Consider the following 16,847-nt stretch of genomic DNA (forward strand, 5'->3'; position numbering starts at 1 on the left):
CAGGGGCTGCTCTCTAGTTTTGGTGCTCAGGCTTCTCATTGTGGTGGCTTCTCTTGTGGCGCACAGTCTCTGGGTGCGCAGGCTTCAGGAGTTGCAGCGCACGGACTCCGTAGTTGTGATTTGATGGCCCTAGGGCGCTCAGGCTTCCATAGTTCTGGCATCAGTTCAGTTGTCACTAAGTTGTATCTGACTCTTTGGGACCCCATGAGCTGCACCACGCCAGGCCTCCCTGTCCATCACCAACTCCCGGAGCCCACCCAAACTCATGTCCATTGAGTCGGTGATGCCATCCAACCACCTCATCCTCTGTCGTCCCCTTCTCCTCCTGCCCTCAATCTTTCCCAGCATAAGGGTCTTTTCAAATGAGTCAGCTCTTCACATCACGTGGCCAAAGTATTGGAGTTTTAGCTTCAACATGAGACCTTCCAATGAACACCCAGGACTGACCTCCTTTAGGATGGACTGGTTGGATCTCCCTGCAGTCCAAGGGACTCTCAAGGGTCTTCTCCAACACCACAGTTCAAAACCATCAATTCTTCAGCGCTCAGCTTTCTCTATAGTCCAACTCTCACATCCATACATGACTACTGGGAAAACCATAGCCTTGACCAGACGGACCTTTGTTGGCAAAGTAACGTCTCTGCTTTTTAATATGCTGTCTGGGTTGCAGGGCTCATTAGTTGTGGCTCGAGGGCCCCAGAGCGTGCAGGCTGCAGGAGCTGTGGCCGCCTGGCTCTAGGGCACTTGGGCTTCAGTAGCTGGGGCACCCAGCGCTAGGGCATAGGCTTAGTAGTTGTGGTGCAGGGGCTGAGTTGCCCTGCGGCATGTGGAATCTTCTCGGACTAGGGATCAAACCCATGTCCCTTGCATTGGCAGGGAGAGTCCTATCTAGTGCTTTACCGGGAAAGTCCAAACTTTTAAATTTCTGTGCATTAGGGCAAAACTGATTTGAAAGAGGAGAGAATGAAAGTGAAATCAAAGTGGAAACCATTAACTGAGGCAAATGAATTTATTTAAATATTTATACAAAAATATCAGTAAGAACAGTGGATACACTTTCCCAAATATGGTTGCTTCCCTTTTGACATTACACACTTCAAAATATTTTAAGTTCATTTATTCTCAAAATGACATGGCAGTGCTATATCTGTAGAAGCTATATAACTTATACTATGTCAACAGTGAATCTTAGAATCACTGTGTCATCCAACGTAGAGCAAGACAAACCAATGTCATTTTACAAAGTCAAATAGAGCTCTAAACTTGAGTCATTTACATCTTGACCTTGTACAATGTTTTTAACCCTTCCTAAAGACTCTTAAAATATACAATTATGTACTTTCTACTTTAAACAAAATGAGAAATGTTTTGAGTATCAAACAGTATATTATCTACCTTGTAGACGGCATCTTCATCTAACACTGCCACTGTGTTAGCGACTTTTAAGTGACATAAAATGGAAGAAAAACTGCTCCTAAATGTTTTTTTTTTAATCTAAAGTCATGACAAATTTGGCACTAGACTTTATCTGGAAATAGCATTCATATTATCTAGAAATAATAGTAAAATCGTGTTCTAGGTTAATGATTCCCCCTTAGGCAGCAGGTCTTTGGAACAGTTTTTAATAACACTTAGTCTAGCATTATAGTCCCTCCCCCTGCCTGAATTTGGGGTCATCTGAATTCTGAGTTAAGGAATTAATCTATGTATCACCCAAGCCTAAAAACTTACTAATAGGACACATATAGGAAATCCTAATTGAACTCTGACAGTAAGTAACTAAGAGTCCTAATTCTAGTCTTTAAAAACAGCCATATTTCCACGTTATTCTATTTACAATACTTTATATAATAAATAACTTGCAGCAGTACAGTGAGACTCCCCTAATTAAGTTTGTTTTCCACAAGCTTCTAGAGGCTTCTTGTTACTTACACTCAAGGACATATCAATTGTATGTTTATGCTACGAGAAAACGGGATTTGAGAATATTGAGAACTCTTCCTCTGTGGCACAAACACGAAGGCCCAGTCCGCACGAGCAGCGCTCTCGCGTCTTCACGTCAGTACAAAGAGCTGTCAGTGTTGAGAAGGCTGAAGGGAGAGGAGAGCTTTTTCTTGACCGGAGGCCTCGAGACACCAACCGACGGGAGGCACAGGGTGCTCGCCGACTTCTGTCTGTTCTTGTTGGTGCTCCAGCTCAAAAACGAGAGCTTTTTTGAGATTTTCTTGGTTTTATCAGTTTTATCATCAACATCTATGCCTAAGCAGATCATGGAGTAAGTCTTCTGCATTCCCACAGAGTATGTGGCACATTTACTATGCTGTACACAGAAAAAGAAGAACAGTTAAATGGTTATTTCATCTTCCAAATAATGAATTCTTTTTATTCTCAAAACCTGTCTTGATATGCTGTGATTATAGTGAAATGACTATTTTAGGCAGACATATTTTTCTGTTATAGGAAGTAATTTATATACATGATTTAAATTATGAAAAGAATGGTTAGATCCCATTTAACCATTTTTAAAGTGTAGTTAAAAATGGTTAGAAATCAAGATGTCAGAGAAATGACTGCCAAGTTTTGAGACTCACATTCTGCACTCACGGCGGCATCCTCTTTAAGTGATATATTTCTGAGATTCAGTGACTAATGCTGATACAGGATTAGGTTCTTAAGAACAAGGACAATTCTTAAGGAATATGCTCAATAGTAGTCATTTAGGCTGGGGACCACTACTGCCTTTTAAAGGTTATTACATTTGAAAAAGTAATACACACTTATGGTCAATAATATGAAAATGCATCAGGTGGACAGTAGGTGTCCCTCCCACCTTTTAGCCCTGTCCACTGAGGTAACCACTATCTGTTACATTTTTAGAAATAACATTCATATACAGGTATTGATATGTGTTAAGTATATAGCACCATTTGTCTTTCCTTAAGAATACACTATGTACAAGGGTTTGCACCCTGCTTTCTTCACTTAATGTATCCTGGATTTCAGCCCACACCAGTAGATACGGCGGCTCAGATGGTAAAGAATCCGCCTGCAATACAGGAGACTTGGGTTCAATCCCTGGGTTGGGAAGATCCCCTGGAGAAGGGAAAGGCAACCCACTCCAGTATTCTTGCCTGGAGAACCCCCACGGACAGAGAAGCCTGGTGGGCTATGGTTCATGGGATTGCAAAGAATCAAACACAGCTGAGTGACTAAGCGCGTTCTCTTTAAAGAACAGAATCCATGGTAACAAGGTTATGATTAAATTTTTCCAGTTTTTTAAACTGATTAAATAAACATAAAATTTACCATTTTAACCACTCGTGGCCTTAAGTACACTCACACTGCTATGCAGCCATCACCACCACCCACCTCCAGAACTTATCCACCTTCCCCAAGTGAACTCCATGCCCACTCAACGCTACTATTAACTTTTTTAGGATTGTGAAGGACTCAAATGAGAAATGTGAAGGAATTTGTTTTCTAAAGACTTCCATGCGAGTTATCACGTGCTTCTAAGGTTTGCCTAATACTCAGATTACTTTGCTCACAGAATGTTTACTGACCATCTACCTTGTTCCAGGCACTGAAATCAGGTTGTATGTATAAGCAGACATACAATATATATCTGAAGCCGTTTGGCACATTGTTCATAATATAAATCCAGGAAAGGGGTCTGAGTGATGCAGCAAGAAAGGAGGGGAATTCACAATAAAATGTCCCTCCTAAGTTTGGCACCTCTAGATGAAGATGCCTCTCCCTTTTCTATGAATATAAAACTGCCCATTAGACTGGCCTGGTGCTTCAGTTGTTATGACTTGGCACTTTGACTGTGGTGGCCTGGGTTCATGGGGAAATAAGATCCCAAAAGCCACACAGCGTGGCCAAAAAAAATCAGGAAAGAAACCCACCCTGTACCCGTCAGCAACTTCTCCTCATTTCCTGGTGCCCCAGCCTCTGGCGAGCACTAACCTACATTTTGTTTCTATGAATCTGCCTATTCTGAACATTTCTTAATGGAGTCACACACTCATTCACTCTCTGACCGTCTCTAGTCTGAGTTCTGTTGCCATTTCCCCATGAAAAAGTGTCCTTTGGGGGACTTCCCTGGCGGTCCAGTGGTTAGGACTCTGCGCTTGCAGGGGGTATGGGTTCGATCCGTGGGGGAACTAAGATCCCACATGCCACGTGGTGCAGCCAAAACTGGAAGTGTCCCTTTTCCCTGCTGCCAGGCACAACAAACACAGCTCTGCTTACCTCATTCTCCACCTCTTAGCTGTGTTCAACACAAAGCACCACTCTCTCTGGCAGGATTTTCTTCTCTTGGTTTCAGAAGCCCCTTTTTATCCCACCTCCGCACCTACTTTGCACTCCCTTTCGCTCCTACTTGGGGATCTTAATTCCCCAACCTGGGATTGAACCTGCATCCCCTGCACTGGAAGCGCAGAGTCTTAACCACTGGACCACCAGGGAAGTCCCCCATATGTGTTTGTACCCCTTCACATGGCTGGATCTTCCTGACCCCCAGATGCTTGTGGTGTCTCTTCGAGGTTTAGTCCTCAGCCATCAACCCCTCAAGGGTAATTTCATTTAGTGTCTTACAGCTTGAAACATCATCTCTATGCTGATGATCCTCAAATATTTATTTCTAGTTCTGACATTTTCCGCGAACTAAAGACGTGACTACTCAGCTGCCTGTGTCACCTTGATGTATCTCTTGGGTATCTCATGCACATGAAACACTCACAGCACAGCACGTGTGTTTTCTCTCCTCTGCCCCCCTCACCCCCGGCCCCAATTTCCCATCATAATGAAAAATGATGCAGTTGTTCAAGCCAAAAATCGAGGAGTCCTCCCTCTGTCTGCCATCTTTTCTACACAACTCATCTACAAATTTGTCAGCTCTACCTCCAGGTTAAGTCACAGGCACATCCACCTCTCTCCACCTCCACTGTCTCCCCCTAGGGTAAAGCTGCTAACATCACTGGCCTGGGTGACTGCCATGGCCAGCTCGCTCTGCAGCCACATGGCCAGCCTCCAGGCAGCAAGACAGCCTTCTACAATAAACACCACAGCACATCATTCTCCACCTCAAAAGGTTTCAAACTTCACTGCCAAGGAAGCGCTGCCTGTCTCCCACCTCATTTCCCACCACGCTGGCCCTTTGTCACGATGCTCCAGCTGAAAGGCCTTTTAGTTCCTCTAGCAAGTGAAGCTCCCTGCCAGGGGGTCTGGTAACTGCACCTGTTGGTGCCCCTGTCTATATGCTCTTTTTTCTTGGGGTGGGAGGGTGGGCACGTTTGCTGTGTGGTATGTGGGATCGTAATTCCCCAACCAGGGATTGAATTTGCACCCACTACATTGGAAGTGCCGAGTCTTAACTACTGGACCACTAGGGAAGTCCCATATGCTTTGCTTATACCTCTTCACATGGCTGGTTCCTCCTGACGCTCAAGCCTCAGTGCGCTCCTGCCCAGGAGCCCTTCCCAGCCCCAGTCATCCTAGCCCATTACATATGTTATTTCCTTCACAGCACTTACCAAAATCACAACTACTCCTTTACTTATTTATTGCCAGCTTTGTGGGGTAGGACCTTATCTTATTTCAGCTGGCGCTCCAACACCTGAGAAGGGCCTGGCATACAACTGATGCCCAATCAATAGTTGCTGAATGAATAAATGCATACTGCTCTAAACAGAAGTATCCAAGGTACAAAATTAAATGCAGTGAGTACGGAAGAGCATGACTGTGACAGTTCTCCTCCTTGGGGACACAAAAGGATAGAACTGTGCATGTGAACTTGCACAGGTTCAGACACGTCCCAGGATCTCACAGGAAAAGTGCTAACACTCCTGAGAAGAGCATCTTCCACACACCTTCTGTACTATTTGAATATGTATATTTTTTAACCATAAGTATGTATCACTTTTGCAATGGAAAAGAATTTAATCAGGAAGGTAGATGAATTGGTTCTTTTATCTATAAGATTTTTTTTAAAAAGCTTTGCAGTGATTTCTCTGACCCAAGTTGAACACATTCTCAGTGATGACAAACTTAGGAGCTCAGTCATTTATGGCATGTTACAAATGCAGGCAGGAGGCAGGGGTCCTGGTAAAAACCTCCGAGGCTGGACTCACCTTGACTTCACTCCACATCACTATTTACTGCCAGGGGGCACCAGCACTCACCACGGACGATGTGGCATCCAGGAGGCTCACGACCTTCATCTCAATGTCGTTCTGGCCAAAGCTCTTCAGCATCTTCATAACCTCACTCACCGTCAGCCACTTACAATCCACGTCTTGAATGGAAACAATATAATCCCCTTCCTTGGTTCCTGCCGCCTAAAAAAAAATATGATTTCAATACAGGTCAATGCTCTGTTCAGCGAAATCCCTGAAGTAGTTCCCAAGTTCATTAACAAAATAGTTATCTACGTAAGTTAACTTCAAGAAGGGAAAAATTGTGGTGGGTGTGGAGGGTGTAGGAGGGGGGCCCAAGCCAGATGGATACATGAATACAAATAGCTGATATATTTTGTTGTACAGCGGGAACTAACACAACATTGTAAAGCAATTATACTCCAATTTAAAAGAGAAAAAGGCAAATATTAATTTGTTTCTCTTTGGGCAAGAAAGGTATGAAAGGCCTTTCACATAAAACCAGGCCTTTTACATAGAGGAACCCTAAATCCAATCACCCCATATATTTGTGTGGGCAGCGCTCTTTACCCTGGTAGCTCAGATGGTAAAGAATCTGCCTGCAAAGCAGAAGACCCAGGTTCTATCCCTGGGTTGGGAAGATCTCCTGGTGAAGGGAATGGCTACCCACTCCAGTATTCTTGCCTGGAGAATCCCATGACAGGGGAGCCTGGCGGGCTACAGTCCATAAGGTCACAAAGAGTCAGACACGACTGAGCAACTAACACTTAACACTTAACTCTGTACTTTACCAGACTGACTGTCTGCAAAGGTACCAGTGAGTTTTGCTTCCAATCTAAAAGGATCCATGCTTACCGCAGCAGAGCAGTAGGGATCCAGGAAGTGGACTTGAACTGGGGAGTTTCCTCTCAGGGTGAACCCCAAGTCCCCTTCTTCTGCAGTGAAGTGAATACTTCGAGGAGCCGTCCATCTCTTGTTAGCCGAAAACACAGATAAAGGACCCTTGGGAAGAGAGCATCATTAGGTTAGGATCTGAAGGCTGAGTCAGGCATTTGAAAGCTAAAGGAAATGATGCCTTGTCATCCTTTCAGATTTCATTCAGCTCTGCTCAAGAGACTCATGATACCATCTGCAATAGTCTGCGCTACAAAGTCATACAAGAACGTTCATTGCCATTTTCTCTAAAAGATCAATAATATTTAAAACAAAATCATGTCATATAGCATCTCTACATACTTGCAACTTATAAAACAGCCTTCCCCTCAAGTCATTATGAAATAAATGTTCAACATACCAGCTTTTGGAAGAAGTCTGTTACTGTCACTTTAGAGAACTGTGGGAGTATAATTTCAACTTCTCGCTCAGTTTTAGCTGGAAAAGAAAGTTAAAAGTAAAAGCATAAATGATTCTGTAATTGAAAGTTATTTTTGAAAACTCAGGCCTAAGTCCACTTGGGTATCTACTATGAGCTATACCCCGCTCTGGGGCTGGGACAGATAGTGACATAAGACAAGTTCCCTGCCTTCAAGGGAGCTTATTTGAGTTCTACTGCAGCATCCCCAGCCTTTTTGGCTCTCGGGACCCATTTTGTGGAGGACAATTTTTCCAGGGATCAGGGGGCAGAGATGGTTTCAGGATGATTCAAGTGTGTTACATTTATTGTGCACTTTATTTCTATTTTATGGCAATCTCAGGATATTCTGCCTTGACTTAGGGTTAGGATTCATGCTCCTACAAGAATTTAATGTTTCAGCTGATCTGACAGGAGATGGAGCTCAGGCAGCAATGCAAGCAATGGGGAGCGGCTATAAATACAGGTAAGACTTTGCTGGATCGCCCCCTGCTCACCTCCTGCTGGGAGGCCTGTTTCCTAACAGGCCATAGCCTGGTACCGGTCTGTGGCCCAGGGGCTAGGGACCCCTGTTCTAGTGGACATCCTCTTGATACTCATAAAATCCTACTGAGAAGTAACTTACATTTCAGATGTGGCTGTTAGGGAAATACCATGCTTTCAACACTAAGTTTTGGGCAAGACGTGCTTCCTCTTTTCATTATTAACATGCAATGTGAAGATTTCACAGTGAGAAGTGGATTTGCCAAATCATGTGCATAAATAGCTAAATAGCTCCACCATCAAATTCATAGCACTGCAGCCATGATATTAAAAGACACTTGCTCGTTGAAAGAAAAGCTATGACACCTAGACAGCATATTAAAAAGCAGAGACATCACTATGCCGACAAAGGTCTGTACAGTCAAAGCTATGGTTTTCTCAGTAGTCATGTACACATGTGAGAGTTGGACCATAAGATTTGGATGTCTAAGTGCCATAGACTTGGACCAAGGCTGAGCACTGAAGAATTGATGCTTTTGAACTGTGATGCTAGAGAAGACTCTTGAGAGTCCCTCGGACTGCAAGAGGATCAAACCAGTCAATCCTAAAGAAAATCAATCCTGAATATTCATTGGAAGAACTGATACTGAAGTTGAAGCTTCAACACTTTGGCCATCTGATATGAAGAGATGACTCACTGAAAAAGACCCAGATGCTGGGAAAGACTGAGGGCAAGAGGAGAAGGGAGTGACAGAGGATGAGATGGTTGGATGGCATCACTGACTCAATGGACATGAGTTTGAGCAAACCCAGGGAGATAGTGAAGAACAGGGAAGCCTGGCATGCTGAGTGCAGGCTAAGAATTCCACACATAAATGAGCCTCAACATAATAAAGACCACATATGACAAGCCTTGAAAAGTTCTCCTCTAAGACGAGGAACAAGACAGGGATGCCCACTCTTACAACTTTTATTTTACATGGTACTGGAAGTCCTAGCTGTAGCAATTAGACAAGGGAAAAAAAGAAAATTAGGCATCCAAATCAGAAAGGGAGTAAAACTGTCACCATGTGCAGATGACATAATACCACAAATAGAGAACCCTAATTGTTGTTCAGTAGCTAAGTCATATCTGACTATGCGACCCCCATGGACTATACTTGAACTAATGAATGAACTCAGTAAAGTTGCAGGATACAAAATCAATAAGCAGAAATCCAGTATATCTATTCACAAATAACAAACTATCAGAAAGAGAAATTAAGAAAACAATCTAATTTACAATTACATCAAAAATAACAAAATACATAGGAATAAATTTACCCAAGGAAGTGAAAGATCTCTATACTGCAAACTATAAGACACTGATAAAAGAAACTGAAGAAAACACAAATAAATGGAAAGATATTCCATGTCTGTAGACTAGAGAAGTTATATTGTTAAAATGTCCCATTGTTATATATATATATATAATATATTTATATAATATATATATGTGGATTGTTATAATATCCAAAACAATCTGATTCAATGCAATCAGTATCAAAAATCCAATGGCATATTTAACAGAACTAGAACAAATAATTCTAAAATTTGTATAGAACCACAAAAGATCCCAAATAACCAAAACAATCTTGAGATAAAAGAACAAAGCTAGACCTCCAGCATGAAATCATGCTCCCTGATTTCAATTATACTATGAAGTTACGTAATCAAAACAGTATAGCATGGGTACAAAAACAGACGCACAGATCAGTGAAACAACACCTTCCAAGATCAAGCCTTGGAGGAGGAATAAGGATGCAGGGGGCTTTCAAATCATGCAGTCGGAGGTAACAGACAGATAGCAAAGTACAGATTTCCATTAACATGGTGGTATGTGGCTGGGTGTGGAGCATAGGGAAAATGTCAAGGTAAAAGGCAGTTCCTGGAGTCTCCTGACTATCAGTAATGGCTACAACCCCAGAGGAGGTCATGAGACTTCAAGGAAAGGAACCTACAGGAAGGAAACCATGGAGAGGAGACCCTCAAGAATGCCAAGAGGGGAGACTGGGATTGGGCAAGGCAGTCAGTGAAGAGTGGGAAGGAAAGTCGGAGCACAACCAAGGTGGCAGGGCCCTGACATCACAGGTGGCGATGTGAGGGGCAGGAGGGGGTCAGCTGCCACTAAAGCGTCAACAAAGACCATAAAGGAGGCCCTAGATCTGAGAATGAGAGGGTGAGGACTCCAGGGCAAGAGGAGCACAGGGCCCTGTACCAACGCCCAGCACACAGCCAGGGTTTGCCCCCGACCCCTGCAGGATGAGCACTTGAACAGCCCTGCCCCTGACGCAGCGCACTCTGCACTGGCACCCACGCCACTCACAGATGATGTCGGGAGCATCGGTCAAGTTCAGGAGGTCATCGTCCTCCCGGAGCTGAGTGTACTTAAGCTGGGACCGCTGGTGTGCCGCAGACAGCACCTCCTGCAGCACCTCGATGTTGCGGAGCTTCTTGCACAGGCTGGCCTCCCTCATGGACTCCTCGTGGTGGGTAATAGCTCGGCACAGATGGGATTTCCCTGCCCACAGAAAATCAACACCACCAGTCACATGTAATAAAGTGCAACGTGAGTACTTCATGGAGAGCCTGAGTGCCCAAGGATCTGCCCAGAAAGGTGGACATTCTCTTTCCTGAAGGATCTGCCTGGAAGGCTTCAGTCCCTCTGAAATGTGTGTGCAGTGTGCTCACTTGTGTCTATAGAACTATCATTCAGCAAACATTCACCAAATGTTCTAGGCATTAGAGATAAAGCAAAAGCTAGCCTTTTGCCTTTTCATTGAGTTTGCAAGATAGTGATTGAAGACAGAAAATTAACAAGCAAAGAAATGTATAGTGCGTCATGTGGCATTAAAGTTCTGGAGAAAAATAAAGCAGAAACAAAAATAATAGGCAGATGTAGTACTTGAGAAGATGGGGAATGAGGAGTTGCCCTTCTGTGATGTGTGATCAGAAAAGGCCTTTTAGGAGGTTAACTTTTAAGAACTAGAAGAAGAGCAGCAAGTGCAAAGGCCCTGGGACAGGAGCATGCCTGAATGTTTAAGGACAACAAGGGGCTTGGAAGTTTTGCTGGGGAGAGTGAAGGCTGCAGAGAAGGATGGAGAATGAGGCCAGAGAGGAACAGGGGCATGACCATGTCCAACCTCAGAAGTGCAGGTAAAGACTCCTATCCTTCTCTGGGTGGGATGAGAGCATGAGGGCTCCTAGCAAAAAGCTGGGCAACCTGTGTGACCTCTCTGGACCTCTCTCTCCTCAAATGAAAACTGGGGATCATACCACATCTACCTCATAGGCTTGGGTGAGGTTTAAGCACATCAATGTCTACTAAGCAGGCACCATGTAAGCATGGCTTGGACCAGGGTGGTAGGTAAGAAGTGATCAGATTTGGAATGTTTTTCTAAGTAGAGTCAACAAGAATTGCTAATCAAAGGTGGGTGAGAAAGAAAGATGAAGGTAACGAGTGAGTCCTAGGTTTCTGACCTGCAAACCTAGAAAGATGGAGTCACCATCACTGAGATGGGGAAAGTGCATGTGTGGGATGGGGGGCAAGTTTGAGCGGTGGAAGCACTCAGATTTGGACACAGAAAACTTGCTCTGAGGTCTGTTATCAGTTCTTAAGTGTGGCCTACGAAACGTGTGCTTCCAGAATAGGATGACCAAGGGCCATCCCCTGGACCACTAGGCAGCTGGAAGACTGCCAAAGCTCTGGCTCCACTGTGGGAGGGCTGGGCGCACACAGAACCCATGAGAACACAGCTCTGGACGCCCGCTGAGGCTAGAGGACTATGCCTCCTGGTTTCTGAATCCAGAGTGGCTACAATGACTCGGAAGACCTCCTCCTCAGGCCCTGTCCTGGCAACCCGTCTGGGGTTGTTGGTGAGTGGGAGCGGCTGGATGGGTCAGACGGGACACAGGGGGCGGGAGCAGCAGAGCCAACACGCACCCAGTAGCTGGCGCTGATGAACATTCTTCAGGGTGGCCAAGGGTGTCAGTCCCTCTGGCATGTGGCTGTAGAGCTGGGACAGGCACTTCTCCTGGTGGTCCTCATCTTCACCAGGCTTCACTGCAACAGGAACCGCAAGATAGACCCTTTCTCATGGCCGTGGCACAGCCTTTATACATGGTTCCACAGACCCACTGAGAAATCTCGCTTCCAACTACATCCCCAGCTCAACAAGGCACTTGGGATAATAGGTCTCCTTTCTACCCCTGGCCACACTCAGGCAATCCAGCCCAAGGTCTTTGTGCAGGGGGGCCAGTCTTACTTTAGGGGCTTATGATTTGGCTCCGAGCCCCTGATCTCTACCTCCTCCTAGTCACCCATTTCATGAACCTCTAAGCACAGCCCCGCCTTAAACCTCTGAGGGCCTCCCTGCCTGCACCCTCCCTGGTACATGTCCATTCCTAACCTCACCAAACCACCCACCGCTACCTTAACAGCTTCCGTTCCAGGACCCAGTTACATCCTGTTCTCACTCTAGCTGTCCTCTCCCTCCTTGTTTCACTGGAAAAGTCCCCCTCAGAGTCCCAAGTCTAACTCACATGGCAATGCCTGCCTCGGAGGAACCCCCATGACTATACCAAGGACTCCAACCTCTGCCCCATTTCTGTTCCTACCTCAATGACTGAAGCACTGTATTTCTATTGGTTTACCCGACTTGTCCTGCTCAAAAGACTATAATCATCTCAGCAGGAGCAGCTAACACAGAGAGCCCTTCACATATGAAGCACTATTCAGCTTTGCACAGAGGCACTTAGTTTTCACAACAGTTTGTGAGATAGGATCTCTTCATATTCCCGTTTTATAGATGAGAAAGCTGAGGCACAGAGCAGCTAAGTAACTTGCCTAAGATCACCTAGCTAGTAAATGACAGAGCTGAGATATGAACCCAGGCAGTCTGGCCCCAGAGGATATCCTTTCCATTACTTGGAGGGCTGCCTTGATGAGCACGAATTGCAACAAAAGTCCCTTCCCCACCTACAACCTCAGATCAGAGCCAAGACTAGGGGGAGGAGAGTGAGGCATTCACCCTAGGCTGATAATTTAAGCAGGTGCCCTAAACCCAGCCACCAAGATACATATGATAGTTTAATATAATTTTCTAAGTATCAAAATTAATGCAAAAATATTCATGATGAACATCAAATTTCCTTTGTTTCATGCTCCAATGTGGCTCAGCATACCACTGTTATTATCTGCATCATCATTTTCTTTTACTAATTTGTTTTTGACCACGCCACACAGCATGTGGGATCTTAATTCCCTGACCAGGGATCAAACATGTGCTTCCTGAAGTGGAAGCACGGAGTCTTAGCCACTGGACTGCCAAGGAAGTCCAAACCGGTGTCTTCATTTAAAGTTTTACGGTGTCTTCATTTATAAAGTTTAATCACCATGGATTTTTGCCTCAGTTTTGATTCATCTACAATTATAAGTTAAAACATTATCTCAATTACTGAGTTCACAGGCATCCCCTTAGATCTTGTGTTTGAGGTGAGTATCTCCCTGATCTAGCCCTGGTCCTAGATTCCAGGTGAAATATCATCTCCATGAAGCTGTCAGCTCCACCCCAGGCAGAAGAAATGCTCCCCCCTCCCCCTCCCACAGCAGTACCACATCAACCCTAATCCCACCCTGTGTGACAGCTGCCTGGGCCCACGTGTAACCCCCACCCTCAGCCCCCAAGCTGTTGAGCATCTCTCAGGCAAGCAGAAAGCTCTTGCTCAGCTCAATATCACCCAGAGGCAGCAAGCCTGCAACCCTGACCAAAGCCCAGAGCCCAAGGCTGCCCAGCCTTACGCTGGTGGTCGATGAGCAGGGTGGCTGTGAAATAGTGGGCCAGGGCTTCATAGTGGTGGGCCTTCACGCAGGCCAAGCTGGCCCAGGAGTACGGGATGTTCTCCTTCACCGGCTCCTGGTTCATGGCCGTGTGCAGCTGCCGGTAGACCTCTCCCACCTAGAACAGAAGGAACGCCGGGAGTGGGGAGCCTGGCACAGGGGCGCTCACGTATCCGGGCTGCAGAAAAAGAGCCCTTTCTTCTCTGGGGCAGCCCCTGCCAGAGGCCGCTCCACAATCTGGGAGTGATTCCAAGGTCTCCCGGTGTTGTCAATGTCAGAGTTAACAGGGAGCCTGGGCCACCATCATTATGCTGGTTTTTAGGCTCAGCTACAGATGGAATCAGTGATCCGTATCTGAAACACTGACTTGCCAACAAAACGCAAGCCGGCGCTCTGGCCAGCCAGGGCGGGCATGCTGCCCAGGTCATGGGCAAGCTGCCGTGAGAAGCCCCTGCTGCCTCCAGTGGGCCCACACCAACACATCCCGCTCGCCCCGAAAGTCAGGGGAAACAGCAAGGCTTACCTTGGCCGCTTCCTGGGCCACCTTCACCAGGAGGAAGAACTCGTTCTGGAGCCCAGGGAGGCAGACCTTCTCAAACGTGCTTTCCTGGGCTTGTGCCAGCAACATTTTGACCAGCACAGTGAGCATGGCAGGGCTCATGTCGTAACTTGGAGTGTGCGTAAACGTCTCCTTCAGGTAGTTTAAAACCCCTGCAATCGGAATTGTTTTGAGCATTAGTTAGGGATATCCTATTTATTTATTTACTTTTATATCCTATTTATTTCACCATGCTGCTCAAGAACATAAAAAATGATGAAGCAAAAATATGAAACTAGTGTCCCAAAGAATCTTTAGAAAACTTTGATTCTCAATTACTATAAGAGCCAGCAATTCCACTCTTAGGTATAACCCCACAGAAGTGAAATCAGTGAATTAAACTGATATTTATATAAGAATGATCATGGCGGCATTATTCCTAGTAACCAAAAGGTACAAACAACTCAACTGTCCATCGACATTGGAGATACGGGGATAAATCAAGTGTGGTATATACATACAGTGGAATATTTTCAGCCTTGGGACTTCCCTGGTGGCCCAGTGGCTAAGACTTCATACTCCCAGTTTGATCCCTGGTCGGGGAACTAGATCCCACACGCCGTAACTAAGATCAAAGATCCCTTGTGCTGCAACTAAGACCTGGGGCAGCCAAATAAATAAAATAAATATATATTTTTTTAAAGGCAAGGGCTTCCCTGGTGGCTCAGTGGTAAAGCATCTGCCTGCCAATGTAAGAGACGTGGGTTTGGTCTCTGGTCTGGGAAGGTCCCACATGCTGCTGAGCAACTAAGCCCCCTCACCACAACTACTTAGACTGTGCTCTAGAGCCCAGGAACCACAACTACTGAGCTCACATGCTCTAGATCCCATGCTCTGCAATCAGAGAAGCCACTGCAATGAAAAGGTGTTGCTTAGCAACCAGAGTACCCCCCCCCCCTGCTCACCACAACTAGAGAAAAGCTCACACAACAATGAAGACTCAGCACAGCCAAAAATAAATAAATCAATCTTAAAAAAAAAAAAGTCAATTCTGACACATGGTACAACACGGATGAAGACATCACGCTACGTGAAGTTGGTCCATTACACTAAGATGAGGTATCTGGAAGAGTCAAATTCACAGACACACATGGGCTGGACAGGGGAGGCAATGGGGATATTGTTTAATGGGACAGAGTTTCTGTTTGGGGCGATAAGAAAAAGTTCTGGAGATAGATAGCTGCACAACAGTGTGGCTGTACTTGATACCAACAAACTACTCCCAAAAATGATTACAATGGTAATTTTGTTATGTATGTTTCACCAGTAAGAAAACTTTTGTTTTCCAGTTCTCTTCCAAAACATTTACATTTGCGTCAAGCAAGAAAACCAGCCTGCTCCCTGTCCATTCCTGTCTCGCCTGGACCCTTGTGAGAAATTCCGTACGTGACTAGGCATTTGAGGGAAGTGAAGGAAGACAGAATGACTAAAGGGCTCGCAGAGGGTCATGCTCAACTCTTAACCTCGGGGTCATTCAGAAATTCAAGGCTTTTCTCCAGGACCTCAGGAAAGATCAACTCAGTCACTCTAGGGGAAATTTTCATGCTAGTATAGCCCTCAGCTAACTTTCTTATGTGTTAGAAAAGTGTCACAGCATTAACTGACAAATCAACCTAGAGCTGAAATAAAACCTCCTGGCAAAATCCCATCTGACTGGTTCCTCTGGTTTTGCTGCAAAGCACAGCTGCCCTGCAGGAGGAAGGCCATGGCTGCAGACTGTTTGCACCTCTCTGGGGTCCACGCTTACTCTGTTCTCAAGCTTCGTTTTGTCCACATCTCTGGAATCTTAGAGACAGGCATACCTTCTTCAGATTCTTCAGAAAGATGAGCCCAGAAAAGAATTTACAGCGAAAGAATTCAACTCCCACATGACATTTCAGCATGGTGTTTTCTCCCAAGGGATCTATCACTTTAACCAAACAGCATCATGACCAGTCCAAATAGCAAAGCCACGGTTCTTCCCAGCCTTGCAGAGGAAAGTGAGATACCCCCAAAAATTTTCTGCCAGGGGTAACACCCCAAAGGAGAGTGACAAGGACCGGCACAGAAAGAAACTTATTATGGAGCCAGCTCGGGGCATTGCACGGTGGTCAGCGTTGTGGCCGCTTCTGCCTACAATCCCTGTGCCAACTCTGCAGGACACAGCTAGAGGGGAGTCAGCCAGGACCCTTGAGCGCCCATGAGGCAGGCCTAACCACTGCACCCATGGGCTGCCAACCACCCCCGACTCCTCTATAGGCTGGTGCTAAGTGTCACTTGGCAGGGAGCCAAGAAGAGCAACTATGGGTGAGCAAGTTTCTCAGAATGCACATACAAAGGCTTGGATGGTAACACTCTGATGAGGCACGCTGCCGGATGAAAGAAAAAAGAAAAAGCCTC

The 16,847-nt window shown here is 45.6% G+C and overlaps 1 protein-coding gene across 1 annotated transcript in view; it reads right to left on the reverse strand.

The window, feature by feature from the left end:
• Window positions 1-1,012: 1,012 nt before the first annotated feature.
• Window positions 1,013-16,847, reverse strand: part of RHPN2 (rhophilin Rho GTPase binding protein 2) — a 67,988-nt gene continuing 52,153 nt past the window's right edge. The window contains exons 8-15 of the mRNA XM_061138952.1: window positions 14,394-14,581; window positions 13,832-13,988; window positions 11,975-12,094; window positions 10,358-10,552; window positions 7,453-7,529; window positions 7,014-7,160; window positions 6,186-6,341; window positions 1,013-2,320 (exon numbers count right to left, since the gene is read on the reverse strand). Coding sequence (XP_060994935.1) covers window positions 2,060-2,320; window positions 6,186-6,341; window positions 7,014-7,160; window positions 7,453-7,529; window positions 10,358-10,552; window positions 11,975-12,094; window positions 13,832-13,988; window positions 14,394-14,581 — 1,301 coding nt within the window. The 3' untranslated portion in view covers window positions 1,013-2,059. The remainder of the gene's footprint in view (window positions 2,321-6,185; window positions 6,342-7,013; window positions 7,161-7,452; window positions 7,530-10,357; window positions 10,553-11,974; window positions 12,095-13,831; window positions 13,989-14,393; window positions 14,582-16,847) is intronic.

The sequence above is a fragment of the Dama dama genome, chromosome 4 (assembly GCF_033118175.1).
Source record: "Dama dama isolate Ldn47 chromosome 4, ASM3311817v1, whole genome shotgun sequence".
NCBI classification, from domain to species: Eukaryota; Metazoa; Chordata; class Mammalia; order Artiodactyla; family Cervidae; genus Dama; species Dama dama.